Source organism: Salvelinus sp. IW2-2015, linkage group LG23, assembly GCF_002910315.2.
Source record: "Salvelinus sp. IW2-2015 linkage group LG23, ASM291031v2, whole genome shotgun sequence".
Classification (NCBI taxonomy): domain Eukaryota; kingdom Metazoa; phylum Chordata; class Actinopteri; order Salmoniformes; family Salmonidae; genus Salvelinus; species Salvelinus sp. IW2-2015.
In genome coordinates, this window is record NC_036863.1 from 42,280,861 (window position 1) to 42,295,305 (window position 14,445).

General features: G+C 39.6%; 1 protein-coding gene across 1 annotated transcript; it reads right to left on the reverse strand.

Moving 5' to 3' along the window:
* Positions 1-13,666: 13,666 nt before the first annotated feature.
* Positions 13,667-14,445, reverse strand: LOC139022909 (dachshund homolog 2-like). Its single transcript, XM_070434536.1, has 2 exons — positions 13,790-14,445; positions 13,667-13,679 (listed from the first exon to the last, which is right to left on the reverse strand). The coding sequence occupies exons 1-2, from the start codon at positions 14,269-14,271 to the stop codon at positions 13,667-13,669; spliced, it is 495 nt and encodes a 164-aa protein (XP_070290637.1). The 5' UTR covers positions 14,272-14,445.

The window sequence follows — 14,445 nt, forward strand, 5'->3', positions numbered from 1 at the left end:
GAGCGTTTTCTCTCTTTTCAACTCCGGGAAACATTGGGGAAACAACTTTTCAATTAATGCCATCAAATGAAACCACATAGAAAGCATTTATACGTGTTAATTTACAATGTTTTAAAAAAATATTGGCTAAATGATTTCAAAGGCATTGCCAAAGTGGTTTCTGACATGTATTCCTGCTCATTGATTCTGGTTGCATCCCAAGGCAGAGAAAAGAGTGGCAGGTTACTTCAGGGATCAGTACTCCTTATTTGGCAGCAGCCATAGACGAAGTGTCATTAATCATCCATGTGGCTTCTTTGAAAAAAATAAGCATGGCACCACACTGAAGTAAACCAAGCTTGTCTTTTCTAAAGTTAAGGAGGATATTTTATGTAAATGAAGAGCTCCATCAAACTTGTTGTGCACATGTCACAGCCAAATGGATTACTTGATGATACAGTTGTAACATTCAATCAGCAAGAGACAAGAAGAGTGTAATGATTTAAAACGCTGTAATGGGCATGAATATCTATTCAAAAGTGACAGTAAATTAGGAAAAAATACTTCATACAATACCAGTAATATTTTTTTTTGTTATGTTGATTTGAGTGTGTTGCATTAGATAAAAACATTTCATTATTCTGAATGGAGATCGTGTTCGGCTATCTGGCTCACTCAATTTTCACATACAATAACTGCTAAGAGAAGGAGTAAAATTTGATGATGAGGCAGTCATACTCTCTCTTTCTCGTCTCTCTGCTCTCTTCTCTTCCTTATCTTCAGTCTCTCCTCTATTTTCCAGTCGCCTGTCTTTCACCACAACCGCTTCGTCTACAGTCTGCATTGTGCATAACTTATAATGGCAAGCATACAGGAGTGGATGTACAGTACTTCCTTCATTGAGCAACCAAGTACAAGTTGTCATCCACTGAAGGAACTTATAGGGATTCTATGATTTTTTCCACATCATTACAGTGTATTCTACGTGGGTATGTCACATTGTCATTTAGCTGCGTATTATCTAACGTAATTCAATGCAAAGTCAAATAGCGTAACAATTAGGAATGTCTAATGAATTGTCTGAGACAAGAATTGTCTGAAATTGTGATCATATTACGAGCAATGATAGGGTTGGATCTTTACTAACATTTAAATATTCACCATTGTTATGAATCCAATGAACTTTTTTGTCAGTGTAAGTAAAGTAACTACTTTGTGATAAAATTGCAAAACATGGCAATGTAGTTAAACGTGTTGCAAACGACAGGTATGGAATAGATTCTCATTGATACAGCTGTCAGCAGACCAAACGAATGGGATAAGGCCACAGTTTAGAGCCTGCTAAAGAGGACGAAACTGAATTCCCAATGCAGCAGTCTCATCACTGTGTGTGCTGAGACGGGGGAGGGCATCATTATATACATTTACTCTATGAGGAATGAGTGTGTCACTTTGTCATAGAGGGGGAGACATTCACCAGCGCTGGCCACGGGAGTGTTGAGGCTGGAGCTGTAACTGTTGCTAGCTGGCTGGCTTATGCTAATCAGGCAATCAATTAAGATTAAATCGAAGATGAAGGAGCAGGTGCAATTGAAACCCACGGAAAATAATGTATTCTAATTTCCAGATTGCCACCTAGCTTTTAATTTAACCAGGTACTTGACAGAAAAATTTGCATGGCATTAAGCACTCAATTACAATATTAATCTTATCTCCTACTGAAAGTAAAGCCCAAAGGTTAAAGTATATTCCTGTATTATTTTTCAGGACTTTTTTTTACCACATAGAAGAATTTTCATTTGAAATACTGCCATCTGCTGAAAAGCTAGGTCCAGGTGGGCCAATTGCATTAATATTCTAACATGTTCGCGTGATTAGTGAGGTTGCCAACTAAACAAACTTTTCAAGTAGCTCTAATGAAACAAAACAGGTCAAAACATGTCTCTGGTGATGATTATCGGAGGGGAGGTGCAAGGAAGAAACAGGCTGCAGAAGACAACTGCATTGAGGTTCAGTTGATTTAGGTTCAGTGATTTAAATGACCTCTTTCAGATGAACAAGGAAATGTTCGTCCTATCCACACGTATAGTCTTGTGTTGAGCGTTCAACACAAATGCAATGTATTAGTCCATCTAGCTCTGTTAAATAACACTTTTTCCCCCCTTTTAACTGCAAATAATCTTTTTTTAGGACTAGGGCCACTAATAAAACTTAATAATTTTCTTGCTTTATGCAATATCCCCCCCCTGCTCCTCTGGTTGTTGCAGTTCATGTCGATAACCTGCGTTGTTAACCGCAGCTAGGCAGGGACTGCAGTGAGGGCCTCTGGAAGAGATACTGTTTGCTACTGTTATTCAGAATGGGAATCACTGTTTGAAACCACACGGGGCTCCATAGGCAAAAACAATACATGAGAATGACAGCTTGAAATGCACTACTGGTGCTAAATGTAACCACCTTTCCAGGCTGCCAACCACTAAATCATAGCTTATTGATAGGGAGTAAACGCTTCAAAAAATATAGGTATTTACCAAAGTTTATCATTAGACTGTTTCAAATTGATGAAATAGCATTAACAGAAGATACATGCATGAATTTGTCAAACTTGTCCATTTCTTTGCATGGGAGTTTGATGGTATTTGAGTTTAGTTGCCACGTATTAGAGGTCATTCACGGTCTGGGGTGAAACCGATCTACCCGGGTCTGAAAAAATGTGAACTTGTCCCTCGGGTCTGGAGCAGGACTCTGGTCTATTTTAACTACAGCTGATAGACCCAAGCGGACCTGAATGGGACCCGGCCCACGGCTCTACATAGCCTATAGCGTATTATTTGGATGCTAATAAGGTGAATGGGTATTGACTTATAGAAAGACCTAGCCAACACATATAGACCTTGATCGTTAAACAGAAAGAGCAACTTGTCTGAATTAACAAAATATGTTTCTTTTTTTTTGTCACTTGGGTCCAATTCAGGTATGGTCTGGACCCGGACACGTTAGTGGCGTGTCGGCGGGTCTAGGTCAAGTTGTCCTCGGTCCCATTCGGTTTGGGTCTAGATTTTTCTCACGGTCCTATTTTTTTTGTTTATGATCAGGTCTTTCGCGTTGGGTCTGATAAACTTTCTGCAAGTAATTGTGAGTAACCAAGAATAGATTTTCAACCAGAGACCAGAATACTGTATGTCTCTGCTTCAACCAGCAGGCAATCCCAAAACATAATTGACTACCTCTTCAGAGCTCATGATAAATTGCCTTGTGGTATGCATATTATAGTAGCAGGGGTAAACCCCCAATTAACCATATCAACAACTATTATTACATAATCGTAATTGCATTGAAGGCTATAAGGCTAATCAAAGCAATTGATCCAATAATCTATCAGATTCTCTATCAGATACAGAGGAAACCTTACTCTTGGAATTCGTGTCGTCACATTGCCAAAAACCTCCTCATCCCTCAATGACTTCTAAGCACTAACTGGATGTCAGCTTGATGAACCCAAAACTACACAATAATTTCCCCTCCATGTTCAAACATGTTTTTTAATTTGATACTGAAGATTATTATCATGTACAATTATAATTAACATGCTGTTTAAGCTGATGAACAAACTTTTTTTCTGTACTTATATTTGTGGTGGTTAATATATGCATTGTGGGCTCCAAACCTTCACCTGTACGTTTTTTAACTCTACTGCTTTTGTCTTTCACTTCTTTTCTTTGGTGCGAATCAATATTAACGGTAAAACCTAAAACCGAATCATATTGATTAGGCTATAGCCTGATGCAATGGGTCTACATGTATTATAAATTACAATAAGCAAGTATGTGAAATAACTGTCATCAATTTAAAAAGTACATGTTTTATTATTAATGTGAACCAATAAGAGTAAAACACTTGAATTGCAGGTCTTAATGTTCAAATACCCCAAACAGACGAAGTGGTTATTCTCGCAGTAAGCGGAGTAGTGAGCTGTCAACAGGAAACTCAGCCCTCCAACTAGGAGCCCTGCCATTCAGTTGCTAAAGAATGCCGAATAGAGATAGCTCACGCGCGTTAACGTGCCGCCCTCCTCTTGTGACTGTGGGAGCTTCACAATCCAGTCTCAGTGGGCTGGCTAATTGAAACATGAAAGTCGATGGTTCTCATTCTTAGCCCCGCACTTGAAGATAGGTAGTTCCGTTCACTTGACTGACTACCGACGGATGCAGCAGATCATGTGACAGTCAGGATGAAACCATCAATTATCTGATGTTAGTCAATAATTAGTGTAGTACGAAGACACAGAAAGTAAACTACCGACAAAGTGTGAAGACATGAAGAAACTATCTATGACAACTATTGGCCGTGTCAAGCAACTCCGCCGGTGCTTTCCCCAAACTCTATCCGGAGTCTGGCAGTTAATTCCCCTCATCCCTGCTATACAAAGCCCAGGCCGAGGCTCCAAGAGACGTGTTAGCAAGCACATTGATCAATCTCAAATCCTATCTCCCATCACGGAGGAGCGTGGAGAGGAAATGGAAACGGCACAAGCGGCAATAACGAGTGCAAAAATGTTGAGGCACAGGGGTCAGTGTCGCCTGTTCAACTGTGGAGGTCAAGAACTCATCTGCCTGGCCGACAGGTCTTCGAACCTCATCCTGAAACATCTGGTCGGGGTCGGCACACCGTCTACAGCCAAGCTGAAGCGGCTGGATATATGCGCCCGTCGTGTGTGCACGGTTGGACAGGGTCCGGAGTTCTGGCGGGCTTGGGCGTGCACTATTCAGCCTGGGGTGAATCGCTGCCAAACTGCATTCACCCGCCAGACACTGTCGAAATAGCGCTGTACAACACTGCATCTCAATGCCAGCGCTTCCAGTTGAATTTGCCTTTTACATTCATTTTTCAATCTGTCTCATCTGCAAGATTACCCCAAAAGCAGAGGCAGAGGAGGGGCAATGAACTTAAAACGTTTTCAAAAACCAACTTGTTCTGTGATTGTACCAAGTGGAGGTTAATCGAAAAAATGTGTAGCAAACGCTGCATTGGCTACACGGTGTCTTTCAGGTACAGTGCTGAAATAAATAATACAAAGCAAATGAAGCCAAAATGATACGTAGGCTCATTATATTGGATAAACATTAAAGCATTGTGGACAGTTAGTTCAATCATTGACAACTTCTGTGACCCTTCACTCTCTCTGGTCTCTCTTGAACACACACGCACCTAGTTCGTATTCTATAGAGGCTACAAATTGTTCCAGATCCATTTTATAGACAGCAATGTATTGAGGGAAGCTAGTTGAAGCTTATTCAAGAAACTTAAGCAATCCCCCCTATAGCTGCAAGCGTCGTTGTTCATCGTGTATTCAAAGCTCTAGAAAATCGTTTTTCCACATACTTACAATATGTTGCATGAGGAAAATAACTTTTAATATATAAACCCTTTTCTCACTTTGACGTTCACCTTATTGACCTTCAATGTGGTGCAAACATAACTTTCCTATAAAGCCTAATTAATCATTCAGATCACAACAATATCATTATAAACATGACAACAGTAAGGCTTACTGCTTGACTGTTCATTTCGAAATATATATTAGACTTTCTACTAAGAAGGAATTGTTTCTTTGTGGTTTTGTTAATAAAGCACGTCTCACTTATTAACCATTATGCCATTCCGCGTCATTCAGGAGCAATAGAGCAGGTTGTGGTATATGAAGTTTAACTTCCTTCATTTAAGTTCCTCAAGTCTACCTGAGTGTAATTTGATATAAATCCCATAAAATCTATATCATTGTAATGAGCAGGCAAACATGTAAGTCCACCTCTCTTTTGCTAAATGGACCAAATTAAACAGACCGTTGTGTCTCTGTATATAATCCATTAGATTCTAACAGTGAGAAAATATAATTAAAAGTAAGGATGAGAAAAGTTTTAGATGTGGATTTCACTTAATAAGGCTACATTTGGTTGCATTATTTCTGTCACTGAATAATTCCGGTGCCAGTTAAACAGGACAAAACCACGTTAAAAAAATATAGATTTTTCTTACTAATGCCACTGGGCACAGACTTCAATCAACGTCTATTCCACATTGGTTCAAACATAATTTCATTAAAATGACTTGGAAAAACGTTGATTCAACCAGTGTGTGCCCAGTGGGATCTCTCCTCTCCCTTTCCCCTCGAATTGATCTTCAACCCGTGCACGGTGCTGGCTGTGCGCTGCAGATGTTGCTTGTGTGTTTAATAAATCAATGAGACAGTTGTGAATGAATCACCTCGGATGGATTCTCTGCTCGGTTTGATGTCCAGATGTTATTCTTAGCTTGTTATCATGACAGATGCATTAGTGTTCCCAACAATGTCAGCTGAGGAAAATAACTCTTAACAGACCAGTGCCCTCTTTTCCCAAGAGCTTAGCATTCCCGAACCTCAACGGTTTTTCCCCTCATTGTCTCGTTGACAAATTGCAACTTTTATTCTCCAGCAGCTCCCCCGGCTACTTCGACAATAAGCCATGCTGATCATTCGCCAACCAAAGAGGAGGCTGGAATTCAATACAAAGACAGGATTTTCACATGTGAAAATAAACATAACAAAAGTTACCTTGAATAGATGCTGGACCCACGAATGCGCATCAGGGTTGCTGTTATACATGTAGATAAGACAAGGCATGGATGAATGATTAACATTGGCATTTAATCAATGATATGTAATGATGATGATGATTGTAATAATAGTTGTGAAAACCGAAAGAGAAAATCTATTTGTAGAAAAAGTTTTTCATTTTGTGTGTCCGCTGTCACAACACACACACTGAAGTTATTCACTCCGAAAATCACAGCATATAAGACCTTTTAACACATTGATTTTTTGACCACATAATTTAATTTCGTCTTAAATAATTATGCGTCAAAAAAAATGAAGTACTTTATGCTAAACTTTTTGTCTTTATTTTGCAATTGCCAACATCAAACATTTTCCATATGACATCTTGACCATCTATTTGAAATCAAATACCTTCCATTTCTGACCCATTAACGGACGCGCATGTGTTTTCAAACTGAGTCTGATATATTTTGATAGGATTGGTGTATTGATTACAGATAAAGTGGACAATTGTGCCGTAGGAGAAGCGTAACGCTTATTTTGACCGCTATTTTTATTTATTTTATTAACTTTCATTATAAGACATTTCAAAAGGTTTCAGTATTCAGTCTTCACTTTATACAGCGTTCAAGTGAAATATTTAAAAATGTCTGTCGTTACCCATACCTGATATAATATTCAATAAACATCCGGCTTCAGAAAGGGGTTCAAGATTATTTTATCTCTCGTGGTGAGTTGGTGTGAAATGACAAGGGAGCGCATGAGAGGATACAACAATGCATTAAATGTCCTCACCACGAGCAGACTACTCTTGTGACACACACACACTTCAATTGGAGATAATCTGCTTGGTTATGTTTGGAGAGGAATATAGATGATATTTTACACAGCGATCACTGAGAGAGATGGGAAGCAGAGGCATGGTGGAGAGAGAGGCAGGCAGAATATGTTAGTTTTCATGTCCAGATGGTCAGTTTGGGCAAGATTCGGTCATTAACCTTTTAGCATCCCTCTCCTCGACTTTACAATCCCTGGATCTATTATTACGTTTACTTTGATCTGTTGCACTGTCAAATGTACCCTACGAGAGAGAGATTCTATTTTGTATTAGAAGTGAACTGGTTACTATAATACTTCATTCACTGCAATGTTGAAGGTTATAGTGTAGGCTATGTGCTGCTCACTTCACAAAGATTGCAGCCACTGATGGGTAATGTTATTGCCTGAGAATACAGTATGGGTGGCAAGAGAATTGAATTTGCACCTCGGCCTCCGTGCTTTACAGCTCACCTGCCTGCGCGCGCCCATCTTGAGCGCTTTTGAGGACATATTTTACACATTGTTTTATCCTCTCTATGCGCTTCATACAATAATCTTAAACTCCTTTCCTGACAACTGGATGTTTCATTGAAAAGTAGGCCTATATCAGGTATGGGTAAGACCGACGTTTTAAAATCATACATTTCACTTTTTAAAGTATGTCAAATAAAGTAGACAAATAGCCTCTTGCAAATACTGATTTTAGTTAACTTGGATGCAGTCAAAGTGAGAGACAGCCTCTGAAAACCTTGAAATGTCTTATAATTCTCTGCAAAAAAATAGAAGTCAATAGCCTGCCCTATAGGCTTCCTCCTACTGGACAATTGTCGACTTTATCTGTAATCAATACCGCTCCCATCAAAATATGTCAGCCTTGGCTTAACTGACAAGTCTCACCCGATTGACACATGACGCGAAAATGCGTCAGAAATGGAAGCATATTTGATTTCACTGTCATGGTCAAGATGCCATATAACGATTTGTTGACAAATTGCGAAATAGAAAACAAGCCAAAAAGTACATTTGGACAAATAATTAATTAAGAGAAAATTCAATCATATGGTTGGAAAATAATACTTGTTATAAGGTATTTTTGCTGAGATTTTTCAAGTGAATAACTTCCGTGTGTGTTGTGACAGCGGGACACACAATATGAACACTTTTCTACAAATGTATTAGTCATTTGATTTATTATTAATAGCCTATATTCTTCTTCTTCTATCGTTATTAAATTCCAATCATCAGTTGTGCCTTGTCTTAACAAGCAACCCTGACGCGCATAGGAGGGTCCAGCTTCTTATCAAGATAACTTTTTGTCATGTTTATTTTCACATGTGAAAATCCTGTCTTTGTATTGAATTGTCAGCCTCCTCTTTTACGTCGTGCATAATCAACATGCCCTATTGTCGCTGTAGCCGGGGGAGCTGCGCTGGAGAGAAAAAAAAGTTGCAATTATGTTCAACTAGACAATGAAGCAACAAAAAAAACCTGAGGTTCGGGAAAGAGGGCACTGGTCCCTTTTTGTTATTTTCCTCCACTGACATTGTATGCGAACACTAATGCATCTGTCATGATAACAAGCTAAGAATAACATCTAGACATCAAACCAAGCAGAGAATCTATCCGAGGTGATTCATTCAGATCTGNGGTGGATGATGTTTAAATCTGACTATAAAAACAGCGTTCCGATGAGCGCGCGCAGGCAGGTTAGCTGTAAAGCACCAAGGCCGGGGTGCAAATTCAATTCTCTTGCAGCCTATTGCTGAGGCAATTTCATTACCAGTCAGTGGCTGCAATCTTTGTGAAGTGAGCGGTAGGGCTACATATCCAACACTATAAACTTCCACACTGCAGTGTATTATTAAACCAGTTAACGTGTCATCCCAAAAAATTTAAAAAATAATGCAATTGAATAGGCTAATATTTAAATATATCTCTCTGTCTTCCACCATCTCTCTGTCGTGGGTAGATGAGAGTGCGACAGATTGATTTAGCTCAAAGTCGAACCTAATAATAGATCCAGAGGATTGTATGGGGAGGGGGGTGCTAAAAGGTTAATTACCGAATCTTGCCCAAACTGACCATCTGGACATGAAAYACTAACATATTCCTGCCTGCCTCTCTCTCCCACCATGCCTCTGCTTCACCATCTCTCTCAGTGATCGCTGTGTAAAATATCATCTATATTCCTCTCCAAACATAACCCCAAAGCAGATTATCTCCAATTGAAAGTGTGTGTGTGTCACAAGAGTAGTCTAGCTCGTGGTGAGGACATTTAATGCATTGTTGTATCCTCTCCATGCGCTCCCTTGTCATTTACACACCAAACTCACCACCGAGAGATAAAATAATCTTGAACCCCTTTCTGACAGCCGGATGTTTAATTGAATATTATATCAGGTATGGGTAAGACAGACATTTTAAAATATTCACTTGAACGCTGTATAAAGTGAAAGACTGAATACTGAAACCTTTGAAATGTCTTATAATGAAAGTTAACTAAAATAAAATAAAAATAGCGGTCAAAATAAGCGTTACGCTTACTCCTACGGCACAATTGTCCACTTTATCTGTAATCAATACACCAATCCTATCAAAATATATCAGACTCAGTTTGAAAACACATGCGCGATCCGTTAATGGGTCAGAAATGGAAAGGTATTTGATTTCAAATAGATGGTCAAGATGTCATATGGAAAATGTTTGATGTTGGCAAATTGCAAAATAAAGACAAAAAGTTTAGCATAAAGTACTTCATTTTTTTTGACGCATAATTAATTAAGACGAAATTAAATTATGTGGTCAAAAAATCAAATGTGTTAAAAGGTCTTATATGCTGTGATTTTCGGAGTGAATAACTTCAGTGTGTGTGTTGTGACAGCGGGACACACAAAATGAAAACTTTTCTACAAATAGATTTCTCTTTCGGTTTCACAACTATTATTACAATCATCATCATCATTACATATCTATTGATTAAATGCCAATGTATAATCATCATCCATGCCTTGTCTTAATCTACATGATATAACAGCAACCCTGATGCGCATTCGTGGGTCCAGCATCTATTCAAGGTAACTTTTTGTTATGTTTATTTTCACATGTGAAAATCCTGTCTTTGTATTGAATTACCAGCCTCCTCTTTTGTGGCGAATGATCAGCATGGCTTATTGTCGAAGTAGCCGGGGGAGCTGCTGGAGAATAAAAGTTGCAATTATGTACAACGAGACAATGAGGGGAAAAACCGTTGAGGTTCGGGAATGCTAAAGCTCTTGGGAAAAGAGGGCACTGGTCTGTTAAGAGTTATTTTCCTCAGCTGACATTGTATGGGAACACTAATGCATCTGTCATGATAACAAGCTAAGAATAACATCTGGACATCAAACCGAGCAGAGAATCCATCCGAGGTGATTCATTCACAACTGTCTCATTGATTTATTAAACACACAAGCAACATCTGCAGCGCACAGCCAGCACCGTGCACGGGTTGAAGATCAATTCGAGGGGAAAGGGAGAGGAGAGATCCCACTGGGCACACACTGGTTGAATCAACGTTGTTTCCAAGTCATTTTAATGAAATTATGTTGAACCAATGTGGAATAGACGTTGAATTGAAGTCTGTGCCCAGTGGCATTAGTAAGAAAAATCTATATTTTTTAACGTGGTTTGTCCTGCTTTAACTGGCACGGAATTATTCAGTGACAGAAATAATGCAACCAAATGTAGCCTTATTAAGTGAAATCCACATCTAAAACTTTTCTCATCCTTACTTTTAATTATATTTTCTCACTGTTAGAATCTAATGGATTATATACAGAGACACAACGGTCTGTTTAATTTGGTCATTTAGCAAAAGAGAGGTGGACTTACATGTTTGCCTGCTCATTACAATGATATAGATTTATGGGATTTATATCAAATTACACTCAGGTAGACTTGAGGAACTTAAATGAAGGAAGTTAAACTTCATATACCACAACCTGCTCTATTGCTCCTGAATGACGCCGGAATGGCATAATGGTTAATAGTGAGACGTGCTTTATTAACAAACCACAAGAACACAATTCTTCTTAGTGAAAGTCCTAATAAATATTCGAAATGAACAGTCAAGCAGTAAGCTTACTGTTGTCATGTTTATGATATTGTTGTGATCTGAATATTAATTAGGCTTTATAGGAAAAGTATGTTGCACCACATTGAAGGTCAATAAGGTGAACGTCAAAGTGAGAAAAGGGGTTATATAATTAAAAGTTATTTTCCTCAATGCCAACATATTGTAAGTATGTGGAAAAACGATCTAGAGCTTTGATACACGATGAAACAACGAGCTGCAGCTATAGGGGGGATTGCTTAAGTTATGAATAACTCAACTACTTCCCTCATACATTGCTGTCTATAAAATGGATATGGAACAATTGTAGCCTCTATAGATAGAACTAGTGCGTGTGTGTTCAAGAGAGACAGAGAGAGTGAAGGGTACAGAAGTTGTCAATGATTGAACTAACTGTCCACAATGCTTTAATGTTTATTCCTAATATAATAGCCTACGTATCATTTTGCTCATGCTTGTATTATTTATTTCAGCACTGGTAACTGAAAGACACAGTGTAGCCGAATGCAGCGTTTGCTACACATTTTTGATTAACCTCACTTGGTACATCTACAGAAAAAGTTGGTTGAAAACGTTTAGTTCATTGCCCCTCTCTGCTCTGCTTTTGGGGTATCGCAGTGGAGATGCATATGAAACATGGTAAGAAGGAAACAACTAACCTGGCATTGGTGCAGTCGTTGTACAGCGCTTCGAAGTCCTTGCGGGTGATGAGTTTGCAGCGATTCACCCCGGGCTGAATAGCCCCAAGCCCGCGCAGAACTCGGACCTGTTCCACCGTGCACACGACCGGGCATATATCCAGCCGCTTCAGCTTGGTGTAGACGGTGTGCAGCCCTCCGACCAGATGTTTCAGGAAGAGGTCGAAGACCTGCGGCAGGCAGATNACATCTAGACATCAAACCAAGCAGAGAATCTATCCGAGGTGATTCATTCAGATCTGTCCCATTGATTTATTAAACACACAAGCAACATCTGCAGCGCACAGCCAGCACCGTGCACGGGTTGAAGATCAATTCGAGGGGAAAGGGAGAGGAGAGATCCCACTGGGCACACACTGGTTGAATCAACGTTGTTTCCAAGTCATTTTAATGAAATTATGTTGAACCAATGTGGAATAGACGTTGAATTGAAGTCTGTGCCCAGTGGCATTAGTAAGAAAAATCTATATTTTTTAACGTGGTTTGTCCTGCTTTAACTGGCACGGAATTATTCAGTGACAGAAATAATGCAACCAAATGTAGCCTTATTAAGTGAAATCCACATCTAAAACTTTTCTCATCCTTACTTTTAATTATATTTTCTCACTGTTAGAATCTAATGGATTATATACAGAGACACAACGGTCTGTTTAATTTGGTCATTTAGCAAAAGAGAGGTGGACTTACATGTTTGCCTGCTCATTACAATGATATAGATTTATGGGATTTATATCAAATTACACTCAGGTAGACTTGAGGAACTTAAATGAAGGAAGTTAAACTTCATATACCACAACCTGCTCTATTGCTCCTGAATGACGCCGGAATGGCATAATGGTTAATAGTGAGACGTGCTTTATTAACAAACCACAAGAACACAATTCTTCTTAGTGAAAGTCCTAATAAATATTCGAAATGAACAGTCAAGCAGTAAGCTTACTGTTGTCATGTTTATGATATTGTTGTGATCTGAATATTAATTAGGCTTTATAGGAAAAGTATGTTGCACCACATTGAAGGTCAATAAGGTGAACGTCAAAGTGAGAAAAGGGGTTATATAATTAAAAGTTATTTTCCTCAATGCCAACATATTGTAAGTATGTGGAAAAACGATCTAGAGCTTTGATACACGATGAAACAACGAGCTGCAGCTATAGGGGGGATTGCTTAAGTTATGAATAACTCAACTACTTCCCTCATACATTGCTGTCTATAAAATGGATATGGAACAATTGTAGCCTCTATAGATAGAACTAGTGCGTGTGTGTTCAAGAGAGACAGAGAGAGTGAAGGGTACAGAAGTTGTCAATGATTGAACTAACTGTCCACAATGCTTTAATGTTTATTCCTAATATAATAGCCTACGTATCATTTTGCTCATGCTTGTATTATTTATTTCAGCACTGGTAACTGAAAGACACAGTGTAGCCGAATGCAGCGTTTGCTACACATTTTTGATTAACCTCACTTGGTACATCTACAGAAAAAGTTGGTTGAAAACGTTTAGTTCATTGCCCCTCTCTGCTCTGCTTTTGGGGTATCGCAGTGGAGATGCATATGAAACATGGTAAGAAGGAAACAACTAACCTGGCATTGGTGCAGTCGTTGTACAGCGCTTCGAAGTCCTTGCGGGTGATGAGTTTGCAGCGATTCACCCCGGGCTGAATAGCCCCAAGCCCCCGCAGAATCCGGACCTGCTCAACCGTGCACACGACGGGGCATATATCCAGCCGCTTCAGCTTGGTGTAGACGGTGTGCAGACCCCCGACCAGATGTTTCAGGAAGAGGTCGAAGACCTGCGGCAGGCAGATGAGTTCTTGACCGTCCACGTTGAACGAGGCTACCTTGACCCCGTGCACCTCAACCATTTTGCACTCGTTATTGCCGCTTGTGCCGTTTCCATTTCCTCCTCCACCGCCTCCTCCGCTGCTGATGAAAGAGTTGATCAAGCTGCTTGTCAATCTCGGGGACTCGGCCGGGCTTGTATACAGCGGATCGGAGCGGAATAAACTGCCAGCCCCCGGATTAGATGTTGGGGAAAGCACCGGCGGAGTTGCTGACACGGCCATAGTTTCTTAAGTTTCTTATTTTCCTCACTCTCTGTCTCACCCTTTACGTTTTGTTTCTACTTCTCGCTCAATCTTTTCTCTCGCTGTTTCACATGCACTCTCGCTCCCGTCGGATAGTCGGCAATGGGCAACTAACTACCTATCTCACAAGTGCGGTGGCTAGAATGAGAACCA